This window comes from Corticium candelabrum, chromosome 20 (assembly GCF_963422355.1).
Source record: "Corticium candelabrum chromosome 20, ooCorCand1.1, whole genome shotgun sequence".
In the NCBI taxonomy this organism is placed as follows: domain Eukaryota; kingdom Metazoa; phylum Porifera; class Homoscleromorpha; order Homosclerophorida; family Plakinidae; genus Corticium; species Corticium candelabrum.
In genome coordinates, this window is record NC_085104.1 from 536,517 (window position 1) to 554,016 (window position 17,500).

A 17,500-nucleotide genomic window follows, 5' to 3' on the forward strand; every position below is an offset into this window, starting at 1 on the left:
AATTAAAATGCATCCTCACCAATATGCCAGCCAATACGAGGTCGAACGTCGAGTTGTTTTTTAAGGAAGTTGAGTCCCAATGTCATCTGATTAATAATAGCCGGGTATGTTGTAACAGCCTCATCATGCATTACCTGATATAACATGACAGTATGATATACAGCCACATAAAAACTTGACAAGACATCATCGCACCCATCCTCCACCTGTAAATGCATAAATTGTAATTTATATTGTTGTGCCATGACTAGTGTAAATGTTAGCTGTGTGTGTGTGTGTGTGTGTGTGTGTGTGTGTGTGTGTGTGTGTGTGTGTGTGTGTGTGTGTGTGTGTGTGTGTGTGTGTGTGTGTGTGTGTGTGTGTGTGTCACACGCATGTACATGTGCATGTGTCTGTCCATCCGTCTGTCTGTCCGTCTGTCTGTCTGTCAAATACATATATTTCAACATTAAAATCTACATACATACAACACAACTACTAGGCAAGTCTACTGTCTGTCTGACTGTCTGTTTGTTGCTTGTATGTCTGTTGTTTGTCTCTTTTCTGTGATTATCACAGGCATGTTGGCAGGAGTCTGAAGTATACGTTTGTTGCTCTGTAATTTCAAATCATTCTATGACAACAAAACTAAACAATTAGACATACCAGTGAACTCCAATTGACCTCGTAGAGCGAGACTCTTCACAACATTCTTCACTGTCTCATTTTGTTCATTCCACCACAAAGAAAAGAAGGAAACTTCCTCCCAAATAAATCGCCTCGAAGTATCTTCCTAAACACAAGAACAAAAATTAATAAAAAAATTTAAAAAAAGTTGTAAGTTAAGCATGTATGAGTACATACTTGAAGGGCTTCTACAACTGTCGTGATGATACTTCGTACTTTGTCTTTGTAGTAGCCTTCAAAAGTCTCTCTGTAGCCAGGATCACAGTGGCTGTGAGGTAAGATGTGTACAGTTAGTTCTGTAGATGTTGCTAGCAGCCAGGACTAAAACACAACAGAAATTTGTCAGAAAATTTATAATGTTAATTGAATGATTAATTTAGGTACAGTGTGTGTGTGTGTGTGTGTGTGTGTGTGTGTGTGTGTGTGTGTGTGGTGTGTGTGGTGTGGTGTGTGTGTGTGTGTGTGTGTGTGTGTGTGTGTGTGTGTGTGTGTGTGTGTGTGTGAAGCATGCGATCCTAACACATGAACTCGGGCTTTGCAGCTGCACTCATCAAAATTTCACAATTCACACAGTGCTTGTTGTATTGAGCGATGCATCTGTCAATATATTAATTAATTAAAGTGGGTAATGCATCTCTCCATTTATTAGAAGCGCGCATCTCTCAATTGCATACCAATATGATAATCTTACTTGAAAAAAACAAACTGCTACGAGAACGCGTACGAAAACGTCAACAAAGGAAATCATGATCAACACGTGACTATCTCACGTGACTCTCTCACGTGACACACAAACACCAAATCAAACAAAAAAAGTTTTAACACAACAACCAGCTATCAACCGGCTGAACAACATGCAACAGACCCGATCTATTATAGAACGCGTACAGTATACAGTACAACAAAGCTACAAAGGAAATGATCGGCACGTGACGGGCTCTACCCACGTGACATACGGGCATCCAATCAGACAAAAATCCCAAACATCGATCATTCTCTCATCCAGCAATCGTCCGATCAACATGCCACACACCCGATGTCACTCCATACGCCGTCTAACGTTCATCTTTCGTCATCGGCGTCTCATCCTCTTCCTCATCTCCCTCATCATCATCGTCAGCGGATTCTTCGCGCCTTCCCTCCTTTTCTCTCGTCTCTCATCCGCCCAAACATCATCAAATCAGAACGCGCAATTCGAGGTGATCGAACTCAAGCCAGGCGCACGATCCCTCGAACAAGAAGGCGCGAACATCATACAGAATCGCATCTCGGAGCTTGAGCGACTGCGCACGAGCGTGCGCAACGAACTGCGCAGTCTGGAGCGACGCAGGCAGGACGCACAGCGTCGAACGCAAGCCGAGGTATCGGCACTCGAGCACGCACGTTCGCAGCGCGAAAAAATCGCGAAGGAAACGTCGAGGGCGCAGCGAGAGCTTCGATCGGTGAGAATGGCGCTGCGGCAGGCGAATGCGATCAATGCGCAAGTCGGTGGAGATGTCGAGAAGGCTGTAGGGCTGGAAAACGCGGCGGTCGCCGGTCGGGGTGAGCTGATTGAGGCACTTCCGCCCCGACGAATTCTACTTCCGGTTGACGTCATTGATGTTAACCCCCTCCCGTCTAGTACGTTGTCTGCGGTCTGTCGTATGAGTGATTGCTTCGATTTCTCTCGGTGTTCGCTCACGGCGCCGTTCTCGTTCTACGTTTACTCCAAACGCGATTCCGGCCAAGATTCGCTTTATGACGTCATATACGGGCATTTGACGTCACTTGAATATTACACGTCGAAACCGCAGCACGCATGCGTGTATGTTGTGATATCGACTCGAAGCGAAGGGAAGGAGGACGACGTCGAGACGACGTTGCATGGATTGGAGTGGTGGGGAGGAGATGGTCACAATCACATTCTTCTTGATGTCGCTTCGGCTACCGGATCGACTCACACGTGGAATGGCATCAACATCGGACGAGCAATTTTAGCACAAAATTCATTTCCAGTACCGAAAAATTATCGTTCCAATTTTGATATCATCATTCCCCCCTTAGTCCGGGATGCATCTCCACCCATGTGGACCAACCTGCCTAACCAACTTCCTGCGTTTCGTAAGCATCTCTTGTATTTTCGAGGCGAATTCACGCCACGGTCTGACGATCTACAGTTGAAGACGACGTTCGACGATCTAATCAAGCTAAAGGAGAGCGGCCGTGGTGACTTATTTATATCAACGACATGTGGAGATGTTGCAGAGAAGAATCCATCGCAGGCAAGCGAGTGGGCACTGTGTGGATCGTCCTCACAACGACTCGCATCTCTCTCCCAATCGACGTATTCTCTTCTATTCATGTCGTCCACACAGCGTCACGTTCCCGGTCGCCAACCGTCTATCTCATTTCACACCCGACTCGTCGAGGCTCTTCAGAGTGGTGCGATTCCGGTGATTCTCGCGGACAACATTCCACTTCTTTTCGATGACGTTATCAACTGGAGTGAAGCCGCGTTGATATTTCCAGAGGCTCGAATCACCGAGTTAAACTTCATTCTTCGTGCGGTCGCCGAATCCGACGTTCTTCATTTACGATGGCAAGGACGCTTTCTATGGGAAACATACTTTAGTACAACGTCACGTATTATTGATACGATAATGGCAAACGTGAGGACTCGTATCGGGTTGCCTCCACCGGCGATTCCAGATCCGGTCGTGTCGGGCGTCTTCACTAACGGCAACACGATTCCGGACACCCTCCAGCCGTTTGACAACGGAGTGCCGATTCCTCTCGCTAACATCCACGTCACGTCTCCACAATTTCAGCACAACTTTTCTACTAGTTTATATCAATTGTGGAACCAGCCACCCGGTGCGCTCATTGGTATTACTCCTGTTACTCCGTTTGGTCCGACTCCACCTTCGGGGTTTCAATACATTGGCCCCATGCGAGGGTCTCATCTTCATCCGACTGTTCGGCAGGGTGGACCTTTGAATGGTCCCGAGTTTGAGGTGATGTTGGCAGGAAATGTGCCTAATGAGCAGTTCACGATCGTGTTGCTGACGTACGATAGAAATCAGGTGTTGATTGCTGCGCTGCAGAGACTGCAGCATTTGCAGTATTTACGGAGTGTTGTCGTTGTGTGGAATAATCGGGAGAAGCCGCCTGATTCGATGCAGTGGCCTGACATTGGGATTCCAACACATGTGAGAGTTTGTCTTGTTTGCTCCGTAGTTTGTGTTTGTCTGTCTGTTTGTGTCTGTTTGTCCACCTGTCTGTCCATTATTTGTCTGTCTCTGTCAATACTGTCTGTCTGTCTGTCTCTCCCTTTTTTTGTCAGTGTGTCTATTTGTCTGTCTGTGTTTGTTTGTCTATCTGTGTGTGTCTGTCTGTTTGTCTGTCCATCTGTCTGGCCATTTGTCTGTCTGTCTGTCTGTCTTTTGTCTGTCCATTTTTGTCTGTCTGTGTGTCTGTCTGTCAATACTGTCTGCCTGTATGTCCATCTGTCTGGCCATTTGTCAGTTTGTCTATCCATCTGTCTGGCCATTTTTTCGTCTGTCTGTCTGTCTGTCTCAAATACTGTCTGTCAGTCTGTCTCAATACTGTCTGTCTGTTGTCTATCCATGTTTGTCTGTCTGTCAATTTTTTCATGTGTTTGTCTGTCTGTCTGTTTGTCTGTCTGTCTGTTTGTCTGTCCATCCGTTTGTGTGTCTGTCTGTCTGTTCATCTGTCTGTCCATTTTTGTATGTATGTATGTATGTATATTTGTTGTCTTTCTGTCCATCTGTCTGTCTGTTTGTCTGTCTGTTTGTCTGCCCATATGTTTGTGTGTCTCCGTTTGTCTGTCCATCAGTCTGCCCATCTGTCTGTCTTGTTTTTAGTTTATGATTATCTTTTTAAAATAATTCACAACGTACTTGTACATCTTCAGGTTGTAAATCCCTCCAAGAACAGTCTTAATAATCGTTTCATCCCTTTCAAAGAGATTGAAACAGAAGCAGTCCTGTCTATGGACGACGATGCTCACTTACGACATGACGAGATCCTCCTAGCATTTCGGTATCCTAACCCATCCATCACTGTTGCATTGCTCTATCCTCATATCTCTGTGTTGCATGCATAACAGAGTCTGGAGAGAAAACAGAGACAGGATAGTTGGTTTTCCTGGCCGTTTCCATGCGTGGGATGCTCGTCATCCAGGGTCATGGAATTATAATGCTAACTATTCGTGTGAGCTGTCGATGGTCCTCACTGGAGCCGCATTTCTTCACAAAGTAAGCAGCCGACTGCCGGATTAATTAATTAGTATGTAATATTTGTATTGATATCAATGGTAATAATTATGAAGTACTATTGATAATCATATTTATATTATATATAATAGTTATTAATGAAGTTGTTGATATTAATAGTATTTTGGTGGGTAAATGTTAATATTTGTGTGCAGTATTATTTGTACATGTACACGTACTACATGCCGAACGTTGTCCGGCTCAAGGTTGATGAGTATATGAATTGTGAGGACATTGCAATGAATTTCTTGGTGTCACACATGACTCGTAAACCGCCAGTCAAGGTACTCATTTCAGTGTGTCTGTCTGTCTGTCTGTCTGTCTGTGTGTGTGTGTGTGTGCATGCATGTGTGTGTGTGTGTGCATGCGTGTGTGTGTGTGTGTGTGTGTGTGTGTGTGTGTGTGTGTGTGTGTGCATGTGTATACATGTGTGTGTATACATGTGTGTGTATACATGTGTGTCAGTGTGTGTGTATACATGTGTGTGTGTGTGCGCGTGTGTGTGTGTGTGTGTGTGTGTGTGTGTGTGTGTGTGTGTGTGTATACATGTGTGTGTGCATGTGTGTGTGCATGTGTGTGTGCATGTGTGTGTGCATGTGTGTGTGTGTGCACTTGCGTGTGTTCCTCCCATGTGTTGCCCCTGCACTATCATTTTCTATTAGGTTACCTCTCGCTGGACATTTCGATGCCCTGGGTGTCCAGACACACTTTCTGGCGATAACACTCACTTTACAGAACGGCACGTCTGCATCAACTTTTTTGTCCAAGTGTACGGCTACATGCCTCTTCTCAACACCCAGTTTCGAGCCGATTCGGTCCTCTTCAAAACACGAATATCTCACGACAGAACTAAATGTTTCAAATTTATCTAACACAACAATACAATACAGTACAATACAATACAATATAATTAGAGAGACTCAGAGTATGAACGACATCAATGCAGACGTGATGTTTTATCGGAGGTCATACATATTTGTATATTGATTAATATTAATTGGTTGATATAGTTTTCTTCTTTGAAGACAAAATTGAAATAAATGGTTTAGTGTTAGTGAGACTTGTACATTGCAGTGCCAAATTACTATTTAATATTAAAGTCAATTAATGATGCAGTCACGTGATCAAGTTTGTCTGGGAAGATGGTGTGAAGTTTTGTGGTCCATGTGCTTTTTTAGTCAACGTCAACGTGTCACAAACATTAAAATATTAAAGTTTTATTATTTATTTGGTCACGTGTTAAGCAGTGTCCGTACGTTAACGTACGTTACAGGAAACGTTAACGTGCGTTACAGGAAATCTGTGTTCACGCTTCCTGGTAATTACAACACGACTAAGCTCATGAATGTAGTAACACAGGAAGTTTGTAACTGTTGACATTAATATATTCCTCACAGAAGAACGAAATTACACGTTATCTGCATCAGTCCGATACCTTCATCCGGGAACAGAAAGGCGTAACTAGGCTAATCCACTGTCACACTCACAAAGCTCCAGAAAAAACGCAAAATAGCGAAGTTTAAATCTCAACACCACTCAAAACTATTCACTGCAAGTAAGTCTCTTCATCTTTCTACACGTACTCTCTCTCTGTACTGTACAATGCGCGGACGGCTGCCACGCAACCCGCCACCATCATCATCTACGCCAATCTATCTGTACAAAGGCATAGTCTTCTGTCTTATCTAAACCTCGGCATCCAACGTGCGAGCGGACGCCAACGAACGAATCTGCTGCCCGTCGACGTGAACCTGAGCTGCCGCTTTTACTGTACTCGAGTTCATTGATGGCATCGGCATCAACATTGAGCTGAGAGATAGTCGGCGGGCGGCAGTCGGGAAAGGTCCGAATGACTGAATCGGCCCAAAGGTGTCCTCCTCTGTTTCTTGGCCGGTGACGTTGACTTTCCCGCCCGGTCTCTTGCAGCCATTCCCACGGCATAGTGAGACGGGAATGACACCATAGACGTAGACAAACAGGGCGGGGACGACAACACCGACGGCTACTGTGGCGACAAGGGGAGCAGCGATGGTGGAGAGAGTGACAGCGCCGGCCATTGCTAGACGACGTTTGTGTTTTGAGCGAAATGACATCTCGCCGATCTGTGACACACAAAGTGACTTAGTGAGATGATTTAGTAGCCATAGAATACAGACAGACAGACAGACAGACAGAGTCTACTTAGGGACATCTTGGGTCCTAGTTCTCTTAGAACTTGCTGATTCTTAGGGTAGACTGTAATAGTGTCTTGTATAAGAAATATACGTATTGACTGACTGACAGACAGACAGATAGACCAAAGTACGTACAGATGGAGGCTAAATCCTCTACAACACAATGTCCTCATCAGTCCAATTAACTACACACGTGCTTGCTCCTTTACTAAAAAAAAGTAAAGGCCAAATGGCCTTGGAAAAACACAAATTAACTAGCATCATCTAAAAGTCTCTCCACTTTCCTGTAGATGACTCGAGCATTACAAACAAACAGCCAGCCAGCCAGCCAGTCAGTCAGACACACACACACACACACACACACACACACACACACACACACACACACACACACACAAGCTGACTGTGTCTTCCCTGGAGAAATGTACTAGTAATGCGTGAACCTCCATCGAGCATCGCTTCAAATGAAAGGTACGAAGCAATACTCATTGGGAGTAGCTTCTGTCCAGAGTGTACATATGCAGAGTGTATCCGAACACCGCAGCAGCAGCAGCAGCAGCAGCAGCAGCAGCAGCAGCCGACGGCTCCTTCCACCGACCATAGACAGAATAGAAGCCGTCTAAACTGTCTATATAAATACATATTGTATCAATTTCCGTACATTAGCTACTGTACAGTGTATGGTTAGCAAGGAAGTCCCGTTTGTAGCTCAGCGCACTACTCTTCACGTTTGCGCATACTAGGGCAGCAAGATTGGATGCTAGTAGATTTTCAGGTTGTGCTACTTGAAACGTTTCTGTTGTTTCTGATCAAGAATTTACGTCTTTCCAGCTAGATGTTCTCTCATGCCGAACAGCGCCTAGTGATTGGCTGCCCGGCCATTGTCCCTCGTTGCCCGAGTTCGACACACAAAAAAAAGAATGGTCACTCACTTGCATACCATACATTCCTGTAGCGTGACACCCATATATGGTCATTTTTTGGGGTACATAGTCAGCTAGCCACAGAGATTTAGGCAAATAGAACCCAGTTAATATACCACTACATGCAAGTCACGTGACTTCTTTGAAGTCCCCTCCCTTTGACTTGTAGCTTTCAACAAGAACATACAACAGAGACTATCAAAGTAGCTTGCATTAAACTAAAGCTGAACTCAGTAGCTTGTTTGCATTTAGTGTTACAAACACCCACCCACAGCCAGTATCATGGCAGTACCACTTCCTCCCCATTCCCTTATCAAAACAGGAAACCTCCAATAATCACTCCACCCACATCTAAAACCCCAACTATGCATAATGCAAGACAGACCTCCAACCATCCCAGCAAGCCACTTACAACACTCTCACCCAACACAACATCTCAATCAACTTCCTTTCACACACTCAAGTTCTCAAGAAAGACCTAGTGCCCACATGACCACATTATGGGAACACACTCAATACATCCAAAACACACCAACACAAAAGTCCTGCCCATTTGCTACTAAACTGTGTACCAATAACTTTGGTTGCATGAGTGTCATTAGCAAATGAAATGTGTGCCTCTATAGCCACCAGTTGTGTCTAACACAGAGACACAAAACTTGATGCAAAACCACACTGTAAAACAACATCAACCAATGAATCCTACTAAAACCCTAGCAGAGAAGCAATAGGTAGAGTGTAGGATGTTGCACCTGATGTGGTCATAACTAATAGCTCCTGTATGCAGAGAGACATCCTAATGACAAATACGACTTCAATAAGGTCAAATATCCATGAGAGTAGGGAATCCATAGAGACTCTAGTGTGACACATAGATGTACATTAGTCAGGTAGTTAGAATTGTGGACTTCCTCTCTAATTCGTGATGATGTCACTGCAGCCTCATTGATGTCATGTTTCTCCACTGTCCATTTGGAGTTTGGTAATGAAATCAGGGGATAATTGTTGAAGTACGTACAGAAACTCATAAAGAAACTCATAGAAACGATGATGAGGCCTGTAGTGGTAATAACTGGTGAGGACTTGGGGCATCAGAGAATCAGGTGTTACATAGTGATACACCACATGACATGATCTACTAGTGAGTGCATAACATACCTACAGCAAGTGCACGTTTGCACACATCATGCACACACACACAGACACACACACACAGACACACACACACAGACAGACAGACAGACAGACACACACACACACACACACACACACACACACACACACACACACACACACACACACACACACACAGAAACACACTTAAAATAATGTGCCAGCCTCTCATTAAAGTCTCAATTGACTGTCCATTGACATCAGCACATTCGGGCTTCTCGTGTTTTTCTAATAAACCATTCCTTGCTTTTCCTCATACAAATCTAAGTGTCCGACGTCAACCCAAATGCATTTGTGCAGCTGGCTGTCTGATTACCAATCATTATACCATCTACCTCATTCAATAACCATTTGACCTCTTGCCAATACTGACTAGCAGGAATATCTCCCAAGTTCTCAGTTATAACCTTAAGCATCAATATTCTAACCATTACTTCCACCTAAGGTCACCAACAAAAGGAAATACCCAACTGTGGACAAACAAAGTTTCCACGAAACTATTTCCTTCATCAAATTTGGTGTCAAGGAACAAGGAAGAGAAGACAAGACAAACACCACTATAGATGATGAAACAAGAACAGTCAGTATGTTATAAAGATGTAAGAACTAAAACATTTCCGGTGCTTGCAGGGATGTAGGTACATATTAGTATATAGTGATCTATACTTCATGAATGATTCAACTTCAGTTATGCTAATAGACTAACAGTCAGAGGACAATCACACCCTCACTTGACTTTTCTACTTACAAATAGATCTAGTATCACCAAGTACCAATGGCATGAAGTCATCCAAGGGCAACACCTAACAAACATACTTGTACAACACTGTACTCACCCTGTGCCCAACATAGGCTGGTATCCCAACGACCAATGCTGGAGCTCCGACTGCTGCCAGGAGAGCGATCCCAAATGGTGCTGCCAGTAGTGTTCCCATTTGCCACATAATTCGTTTGCGTCGACTCCATGGCTTCTTACCCCAGAATGTGCAGCCTGAGGGGCTAAACAAATGGCAACAGAGCAGATGAGAGGAAGTAGAGAGGGAGTGAGGAAAGAGACAGACACACACGTTATGAGACACACATTAAGGGACACACTGTGAGTGAGTGACACTCTGTAGGACACAATACTTTCTATTCATTTAGAGGTGCGAAGACAGGATCACTGACAACCACACACAATAACCCTTTATTGCAAATAACAATCATTCCACTGAGTGACTCGCACTCTCACTGATCCATACCAATAGGTTCATATTCATACCTCAGGTAGTGAAGATCCGTGATCTCCCTCATGCACAGCCAACAGAAATCAACGCCACACACAAAGCACGTCATATGATTACAGGTTCCATCCTGAACTTTAGATACAAGCGTTTTACAACGCGGACACGGCTTGATCTCCTCTGGCGACGACAACGCCTCCGTGCGAGTCACCAACTCGCTCAGCTCGCTCGGCGAATTGGCGGCATTCTGACTGTGCAACCTCCGGCTCTCGTCACACGTCATATTCGGATGCCATCTCTGCTTGCAATGGTAACAAAACGACGTGCCACAGCCGTCACGTTGACACACAAGTCGCGGACAACCCGCACAATTAGACGCAATTACACCGTAGGAACAATCCGGTGCCGGACAGTAGCGCAGGTCGGTCTCCTGCACGAGAACGCGTCGCAGCGTGAAGTCCTCATACTTCGCCATCAGCTGCTCGACCGTCAGGCGGTCGTGACTTCGTTCGAGTACTCGTCTGATGTCATGCGGATGAAACTTTACAGGACACTCCGGACACGACACGCTGATGCGTCCCTCGCTGATCTCCTGCGACATATAGCGGGATAAACAGTCATAACAGGCTCGATGCTCGACACACTCTGCTGCCCCGCTCATTTCCTCGCCACTTTTTTGCTCGAAACAAATGGGGCAGAGCGATGAGAGATTAGTAATTCCGGAATTCGATTTCTCCGCCGTCGTTTCGTCTTCTTCTAGCGTTAGAGCGGCGGAGTCCTTGTGAGTCATGACAACCACTTTAGGCGGTTGAGTCTCTTCTTGCTGCTTTTGGTCTTTTCTTTCTTTCCGACGACGCCAAAATGCGAGGCGACGTATGCCGCGTCGTTTTTTCGACTCGTTCGTCATGTTGTTGTCGTGAGGAGCTCGACGCGACGTCTTCGAAGTCGAGCTGAGTGAAACTGAGAGGAGCGGTTGATTTAGATTGACGTCACATTGACGTCACATTTACGCATTTCCAATAGCGGGGCGGGGCGTGCGTAATCAGCTGAGTCACAAAACCGGCTTCGTCGACTCTTCGTACATTCGCGCAAACCGCAAAAAAGATTGCCGGCGTCGTCATTGGTTGCCCGCAAGGCGCACTTGCTACACCAACTCCACAAAGAATGCCGCACTTACTAATTAATTATTTTATTGAAATCAATTACTTTAATCAAGTGGGCGGGTAAAATTAATCACGTGATTAACACGTGAACATAACAAAAATATGCACACCTGAAACTGTATTCGCAAACCGGAAGCAATGCAGAGGTAATAGTCAGTACGCGTGCGTGCGTGCTTGCAGCGGATTCCATTGCGAAGTCATAGGCGACAGGGTGAGGAGCGTTGATGACAAGACTCTAGGACAAGAAACGAACGATGAAACCGACAGTTCTGCTGTTGCTCTTGGCAACGTTAGGGAAAGGTGAGTGGCCAGTGTGTTGCTACATGCCCGACACGGATCTAGACAGGTAGACAGCTTGGTACTAGCACTCCACAATAGATGGCACTCATCTTAGATACATAAGACCACTTCTCAAACTATGCGCATAACGTGCCTATGTTTGCTTGCTCGTCTAGTCCGTGAGAAATATTTGTTTCGTCTTCGTACGCTACTTACGCATTGACATAGAATTGCAAGCGGTAGCGCAGACGCGTCGTCGGTCGCATACAAACAGATACACGTCATAGACAAACTAGCATGACTGTGTTCGCTAAAGAATCCTCATTGACTTCATTTGCGATGCGATGTATCCGTGTCGCTAAGCCGAGGAATTCGCGTGGGACTATCTGCCTGGTACAGAACACCGCGAAGCCATTGGGCGTCGACTTATTTTTGTTCTAGTGGAAGCGTTCATGTGTGTCGTATTTTGTCGCATTTCTCTCAAGCTTACTGACTTTCGCGCACACTAGCTATGAAATGCGCGTGCGCCAGAGCGCCTTTCAGGTAAGAGACTTGAGAGAAATATGCGTGGGTGACAGCGCGGAGCGCCTTTCCAGTAACTTGAGAAATCTTTGCGGGCAGTGCTTGTTTTAGTCTAGCTTGTTTGGACTGTACACCCCGTATCAACAATCTACAGTGCATCCTAGATATCACAATTTCTGTGTCTCCCGCCTTTTGCATCAAAGAAACAGAAAGCTCAAAGAACATCAAAGAAACAGACTTGTGTTCAGGATTTTTTCTCGTTACTCTATCTTGAATATGAATTATGAATTAGTACAAATAGGTAGCTGTTGATGACTGACATGAATAAGTGTGGAAAGGGTGTGGTCTTGTACAGTAGGGAAATCAGTTGTTATTTATTTATCAACATCGGACTCTCGATTTTCCGGACTTCTAATCTGTCTCCAGAGAAGTTTGTGTAATCAAGGGTGTACCCTAGTAGTACAGTACGTTTGTTCACATCCATATACGTATTAAAGTTTGTGACAGACAGACACACATGCAAACACCTCTGAAAACATTACGACCTTCACAACCTTGCTCTGCTGTGCTACGTGCATACCTCTCAACTCTCATGATTTCATTGTGAGACTCACGATTTACGGGCATGTCTCATGATTTGTGCCCAATTCTCACGATTGCCAGTCCTTTCTCCCGACAAGCCTACCGTGAGATACTCTGACAGAGACTTTGCAGTTGTGTAGCCCCATCTTTTCAGACATAGCGGATTCTTTGAACTATAACTCTCATATACGGCTCTGCTTGCTATATCTGGGGTATCCGGGTGGGGTAGCTCTAGATACGGCTCTGGCTAGCTGCTGTAAAAAGTAACGTTTGGAAGTTTGAGGCGAAGTTTTGGAATGCGCACAGAAATGTAACCACGCCTACTTTGGACACATGGTTTAATGGGCGTGGTCATTTACAAACGACAGTCTCATGATTTGGTGTGAAGAAAAGTTGAGAGGTTTGTACGTGGAATGTAAATATTATAAAGTCCACGACTTGCTACTGCTACTGGTGCTGCTGCTTCCTAGCAACATGTCTTTGGGCAAAAGTGACTGTTTCCTTCCTGGATTTGGTTTTTTGGGTCAAAACATAGCAAACACTGTTTTTTTCCAATTCCAAGTACATTTGCCACTAAACTTGGCAACAGTCCACTTTCACTTTCAAGGGCTTCCTTGGTGTCTGTTTCTCACTTGTCTTGTTACCGACGTGTGAAACACTAAGGAAGATATTGTAGTGCAAGCCAGTTACGTAACCAGCTCGACAATTTGCGAGGCAACCGCATAACATGTGACCTATTAAATAGATGTCTTGTATGTTTAATATAGTGGACGTGAATCATTGGTACTAAGTATTAGAGAAGCGCACGCCTTGTCAACTGGCCAGCATGGAAAACATAACATGCTATAAAATGACCTTATGTGCTTGCATTTAACATCTCTACACGTTGTACACAGTAGCACAGATGGAAAGACAGTAGAAACTACGAACTAAAGAAGTAGTGATAATAAACTTTTTGACTTTTTTTGTCATTCGTTTAGAAGTCTGCTCTCAGTGTACTGATTGTGAGAATGGAGGTGTATGTCAAATTGGCTTATGTTTTTGTCGTCCGGGTTTTTTTGGAGATAGGTGTGAGATCGAAATTCAGGAGTGCTTATCTAATCCGTGCCAGTCTGGAGGTGTGTGTAACGATCTAACTGGTGACTACAGTTGTTCGTGTGTTGATGGATTCATTGGCAAAAACTGTCAGACTAACGTTGACGAATGTGTATCGAATCCATGTGAAAACGATGCAACTTGTGAAGACTTGGTGAATGGGTATGATTGTCATTGTGCTGCTTTCTTTACCGGGGACGTCTGTAGCAGTGAGATTTTGGCTTGTGACTCAAATCCTTGCGCGAATAATGGAGCATGCGCTCGAACTGATGTGGGCAAGTTTAGTTGTAGTTGTTTATTTGGATATGAAGGAACCACGTGTGAGGATGAGGTTAACGCATGTCTTACAAATCCTTGTCTTATCAATGGAACTTGTGCAAAAACAGGCCCTGGAACCTTTTCGTGCCAATGTGATTTTGGATACACAGGACAGGTGTGTGGAAATGAAATCAATGCATGTGATACCATAGACACATGCAAGAATGGAGGATTATGCTCATCTACTGGACCCGGTTTGTTTTCTTGTGAATGCAAATTTGGTTATACTGGAGTGACATGTGATGCAGAGATTAATCCTTGTGATGACTCACCTTGTAATAATGGTGGATCATGTAAGTTTACAGGACCAGGACTGTCAGATTGTGTATGTCCGCAGTTCTACACTGGTGATGTGTGTGAGACTGTGATTGATGTGTGTGATTCAAGTCCATGCGAGAACGGTGGTACTTGTATGACAATTGAAATTGGTGTGTTCAACTGTTCTTGTGCCTTTGGATATAAAGGTGATATGTGTGATACCAGCATCAATCCATGTGAAGACAACATGTGTCAGAATGAAGGTACTTGCTCACATACTGGACCTAATAAATTCAATTGTACATGTAAGCCTGGCTATGAGGGTGACACATGTGATAAAGAGATCAATCCATGTGATGAGAACGTATGTCACAATGAAGGTACTTGTTCACATACCGGACCTGGTAAATTCAATTGTACATGTAAGCCTGGCTATGAGGGTGACACATGTAATAAAGAGATCAATCCATGTGATGAGAACGTGTGTCACAATGAAGGTACTTGTTCACATACCGGACCTGGTAAATTCAATTGTACATGTAAGCCTGGCTATGAGGGTGACACATGTAATAAAGAGATCAATCCATGTGATGAGAACGTGTGTCACAATGAAGGTACTTGTTCACATACTGGACCTGGTAAATTCAATTGTACATGTAAGCCTGGCTATGAGGGTGACACATGTGATAAAGAGATCAATCCATGTGATGAGAACGTGTGTCACAATGAAGGTACTTGTTCACATACTGGACCTGGTAAATTCAATTGTACATGTAAGCCTGGCTATGAGGGTGACACATGTGATAAAGAGATCAATCCATGTGATGAGAACGTGTGTCACAATGAAAGTACTTGTTCACATACTGGACCTGGTAAATTCAATTGTACATGTAAGCCTGGCTATGAGGGTGACACATGTGATAAAGAGATCAATCCATGTGATGAGAACGTGTGTCACAATGAAAGTACTTGTTCACATACTGGACCTGGTAAATTCAATTGTACATGCAAGCCTGGCTATGAGGGTGACACATGTGATAAAGAGATCAATCCATGTGATGAGAACATGTGTCACAATGAAGGTACTTGTTCACATACTGGACCTGGTAAATTCAATTGTACATGTAAGCCTGGCTATGAGGGTGACACATGTGATAAAGAGATCAATCCATGTGATGAGAACGTGTGTCACAATGAAAGTACTTGTTCACATACTGGACCTGGTAAATTCAATTGTACATGTAAGCCTGGCTATGAGGGTGACACATGTGATAAAGAGATCAATCCATGTGATGAGAACGTGTGTCACAATGAAGGTACTACTTGTTCACATACTGGACCTGGTAAATTCAGTTGTACATGTAAGCCTGGCTATGAGGGTGACCCATGTGTGGAGATCGATCCGTGTAATAGTGATCCATGCATCAATGGTGGTACATGCAATAAGACAGCACATTATGTATTCAGCTGTATCTGTATGGATGGTTATGCTGGTGACATCTGTGAAAATCAGACCAATCGTTGTGATAGTAATTCATGCTTAAATGGTGGAACATGCAATCAGACTGGACATAATGCTTACAGCTGCCTTTGTGGTGAGGGGTATATGGGAGATACATGTGAGAAAGAGATCGATCATTGTGACAGCAGTTCGTGTGAGAATGGAGGAACATGTAATAAGACTGGGCCAGGGATGTCAGAGTGTGTATGTCCAAATTTCTATACGGGTGAAGTATGTGAGACAGTGATTGATGTGTGTCATTCAAATCTTTGTCAGAACAATGGTAGTTGTACGACTATTGCAGTTGGCACATTCAACTGTTCTTGTGCATTTGGATATAAAGGAAATTTATGTGAAGCAGAGATTGATCCATGTGAAGACAACGTGTGTCACAATGAAGGTAATTGTTCGCATACTGGACCTGGTAAATTCAATTGTACATGTAAGCCTGGCTATGAGGGTAACACATGTAATAGAGAGATCAATCCATGTGGTGACAACGTGTGTCACAATGAAGGTAATTGTTCGCATACTGGACCTGGTAAATTCAATTGTACATGTAAGCCTGGCTATGAGGGTGACACATGTTCTGTAGAGATTGATCCATGTGATAGTAATCCATGTGAGAAGGGAGGAACATGTACACGAACGTCACATCTCGAGTTCAGTTGTGTGTGTGCGGAGGGCTATACTGGAGCGACTTGTGTTGCAGAGATTCCTATAATGACAACACTGCAATCAACATTGTATTCAACAATATCATCTACCATCAAGCCAACTTCAACGTTTGTTCCATCTTCTCCAAGTACGACACCAACAGTTACATTAACATCTAGTCGTTCAATCATACCACCTTTTCCACCACCTCCTCCTTCTCCAAGTATGACACCATCACCTTCTCCTCCTCCTCCTCCTCCAAGTATGACACCATCTGTAACAGTTACACCAACCTCTGTTACTTCAAGTCCATCACCTCCATCACCACCTCCTCCTCCTCCTCCTCCAAGTATGACACCATCTGTAACAGTTGCACCAACCTCTGTTACTTCAAGTCCACCACCTCCATCACCACCTCCTCCTCCAAGTTTAACTGTAACTGTACAACCAACGCCATCTCGGCGTCCTCCTCCACCATTTCCACCTCCCTTTCCTCCAAGTTTACAGACAGTGACCGTCACGTCTACACCAACAGTAAGTGTGCCTGACACTCCAACAATCACTGTGTCTGTCAGCCCAACAATCACTGTGTCTGTCAGCCCAACATTTCGTCCACGTCCTCCACCAGTTCCACCTCCTCCTCCTCCCTCTATTTTTCCAACTATGTCTGTTACCTCAACTTCTGTTCCAAC

At 44.4% G+C, this 17,500-nt stretch overlaps 4 protein-coding genes across 4 annotated transcripts in view; 2 read left to right on the forward strand and 2 right to left on the reverse strand.

The window, feature by feature from the left end:
* Positions 1-1,420, reverse strand: part of LOC134196011 (lysosomal alpha-mannosidase-like) — a 15,048-nt gene extending 13,628 nt beyond the window's left edge. The window contains exons 1-5 of the mRNA XM_062665092.1: positions 1,358-1,420; positions 844-987; positions 646-772; positions 196-206; positions 20-134 (exon numbers count right to left, since the gene is read on the reverse strand). Of these exons, the coding sequence (XP_062521076.1) occupies positions 20-134; positions 196-206; positions 646-772; positions 844-987; positions 1,358-1,414 (454 nt within the window). The 5' untranslated portion in view covers positions 1,415-1,420. The remainder of the gene's footprint in view (positions 1-19; positions 135-195; positions 207-645; positions 773-843; positions 988-1,357) is intronic.
* Positions 1,392-6,000, forward strand: LOC134195649 (exostosin-like 3). The gene is made up of 5 exons (XM_062664710.1): positions 1,392-3,854; positions 4,580-4,707; positions 4,775-4,922; positions 5,096-5,224; positions 5,603-6,000. The coding sequence occupies exons 1-5, from the start codon at positions 1,521-1,523 to the stop codon at positions 5,810-5,812; spliced, it is 2,949 nt and encodes a 982-aa protein (XP_062520694.1). The 5' UTR covers positions 1,392-1,520; the 3' UTR covers positions 5,813-6,000.
* Positions 6,001-6,432: 432 nt separating this feature from the next.
* Positions 6,433-11,557, reverse strand: LOC134195650 (E3 ubiquitin-protein ligase RNF19A-like). The gene is made up of 3 exons (XM_062664711.1): positions 10,472-11,557; positions 10,047-10,209; positions 6,433-7,042 (listed from the first exon to the last, which is right to left on the reverse strand). Exons 1-3 carry the CDS (start codon positions 11,338-11,340, stop codon positions 6,626-6,628), a joined length of 1,449 nt encoding a protein of 482 aa, XP_062520695.1. The 5' UTR covers positions 11,341-11,557; the 3' UTR covers positions 6,433-6,625.
* Positions 11,558-11,768: 211 nt separating this feature from the next.
* The window catches only part of LOC134196012 (protein eyes shut-like), a 15,259-nt gene continuing 9,527 nt past the window's right edge, over positions 11,769-17,500 (forward strand). The window contains exons 1-2 of the mRNA XM_062665093.1: positions 11,769-11,896; positions 13,960-17,500. The exon at positions 13,960-17,500 is cut by the window's right edge and continues 1,175 nt beyond it. Coding sequence (XP_062521077.1) covers positions 11,851-11,896; positions 13,960-17,500 — 3,587 coding nt within the window. The 5' untranslated portion in view covers positions 11,769-11,850. The remainder of the gene's footprint in view (positions 11,897-13,959) is intronic.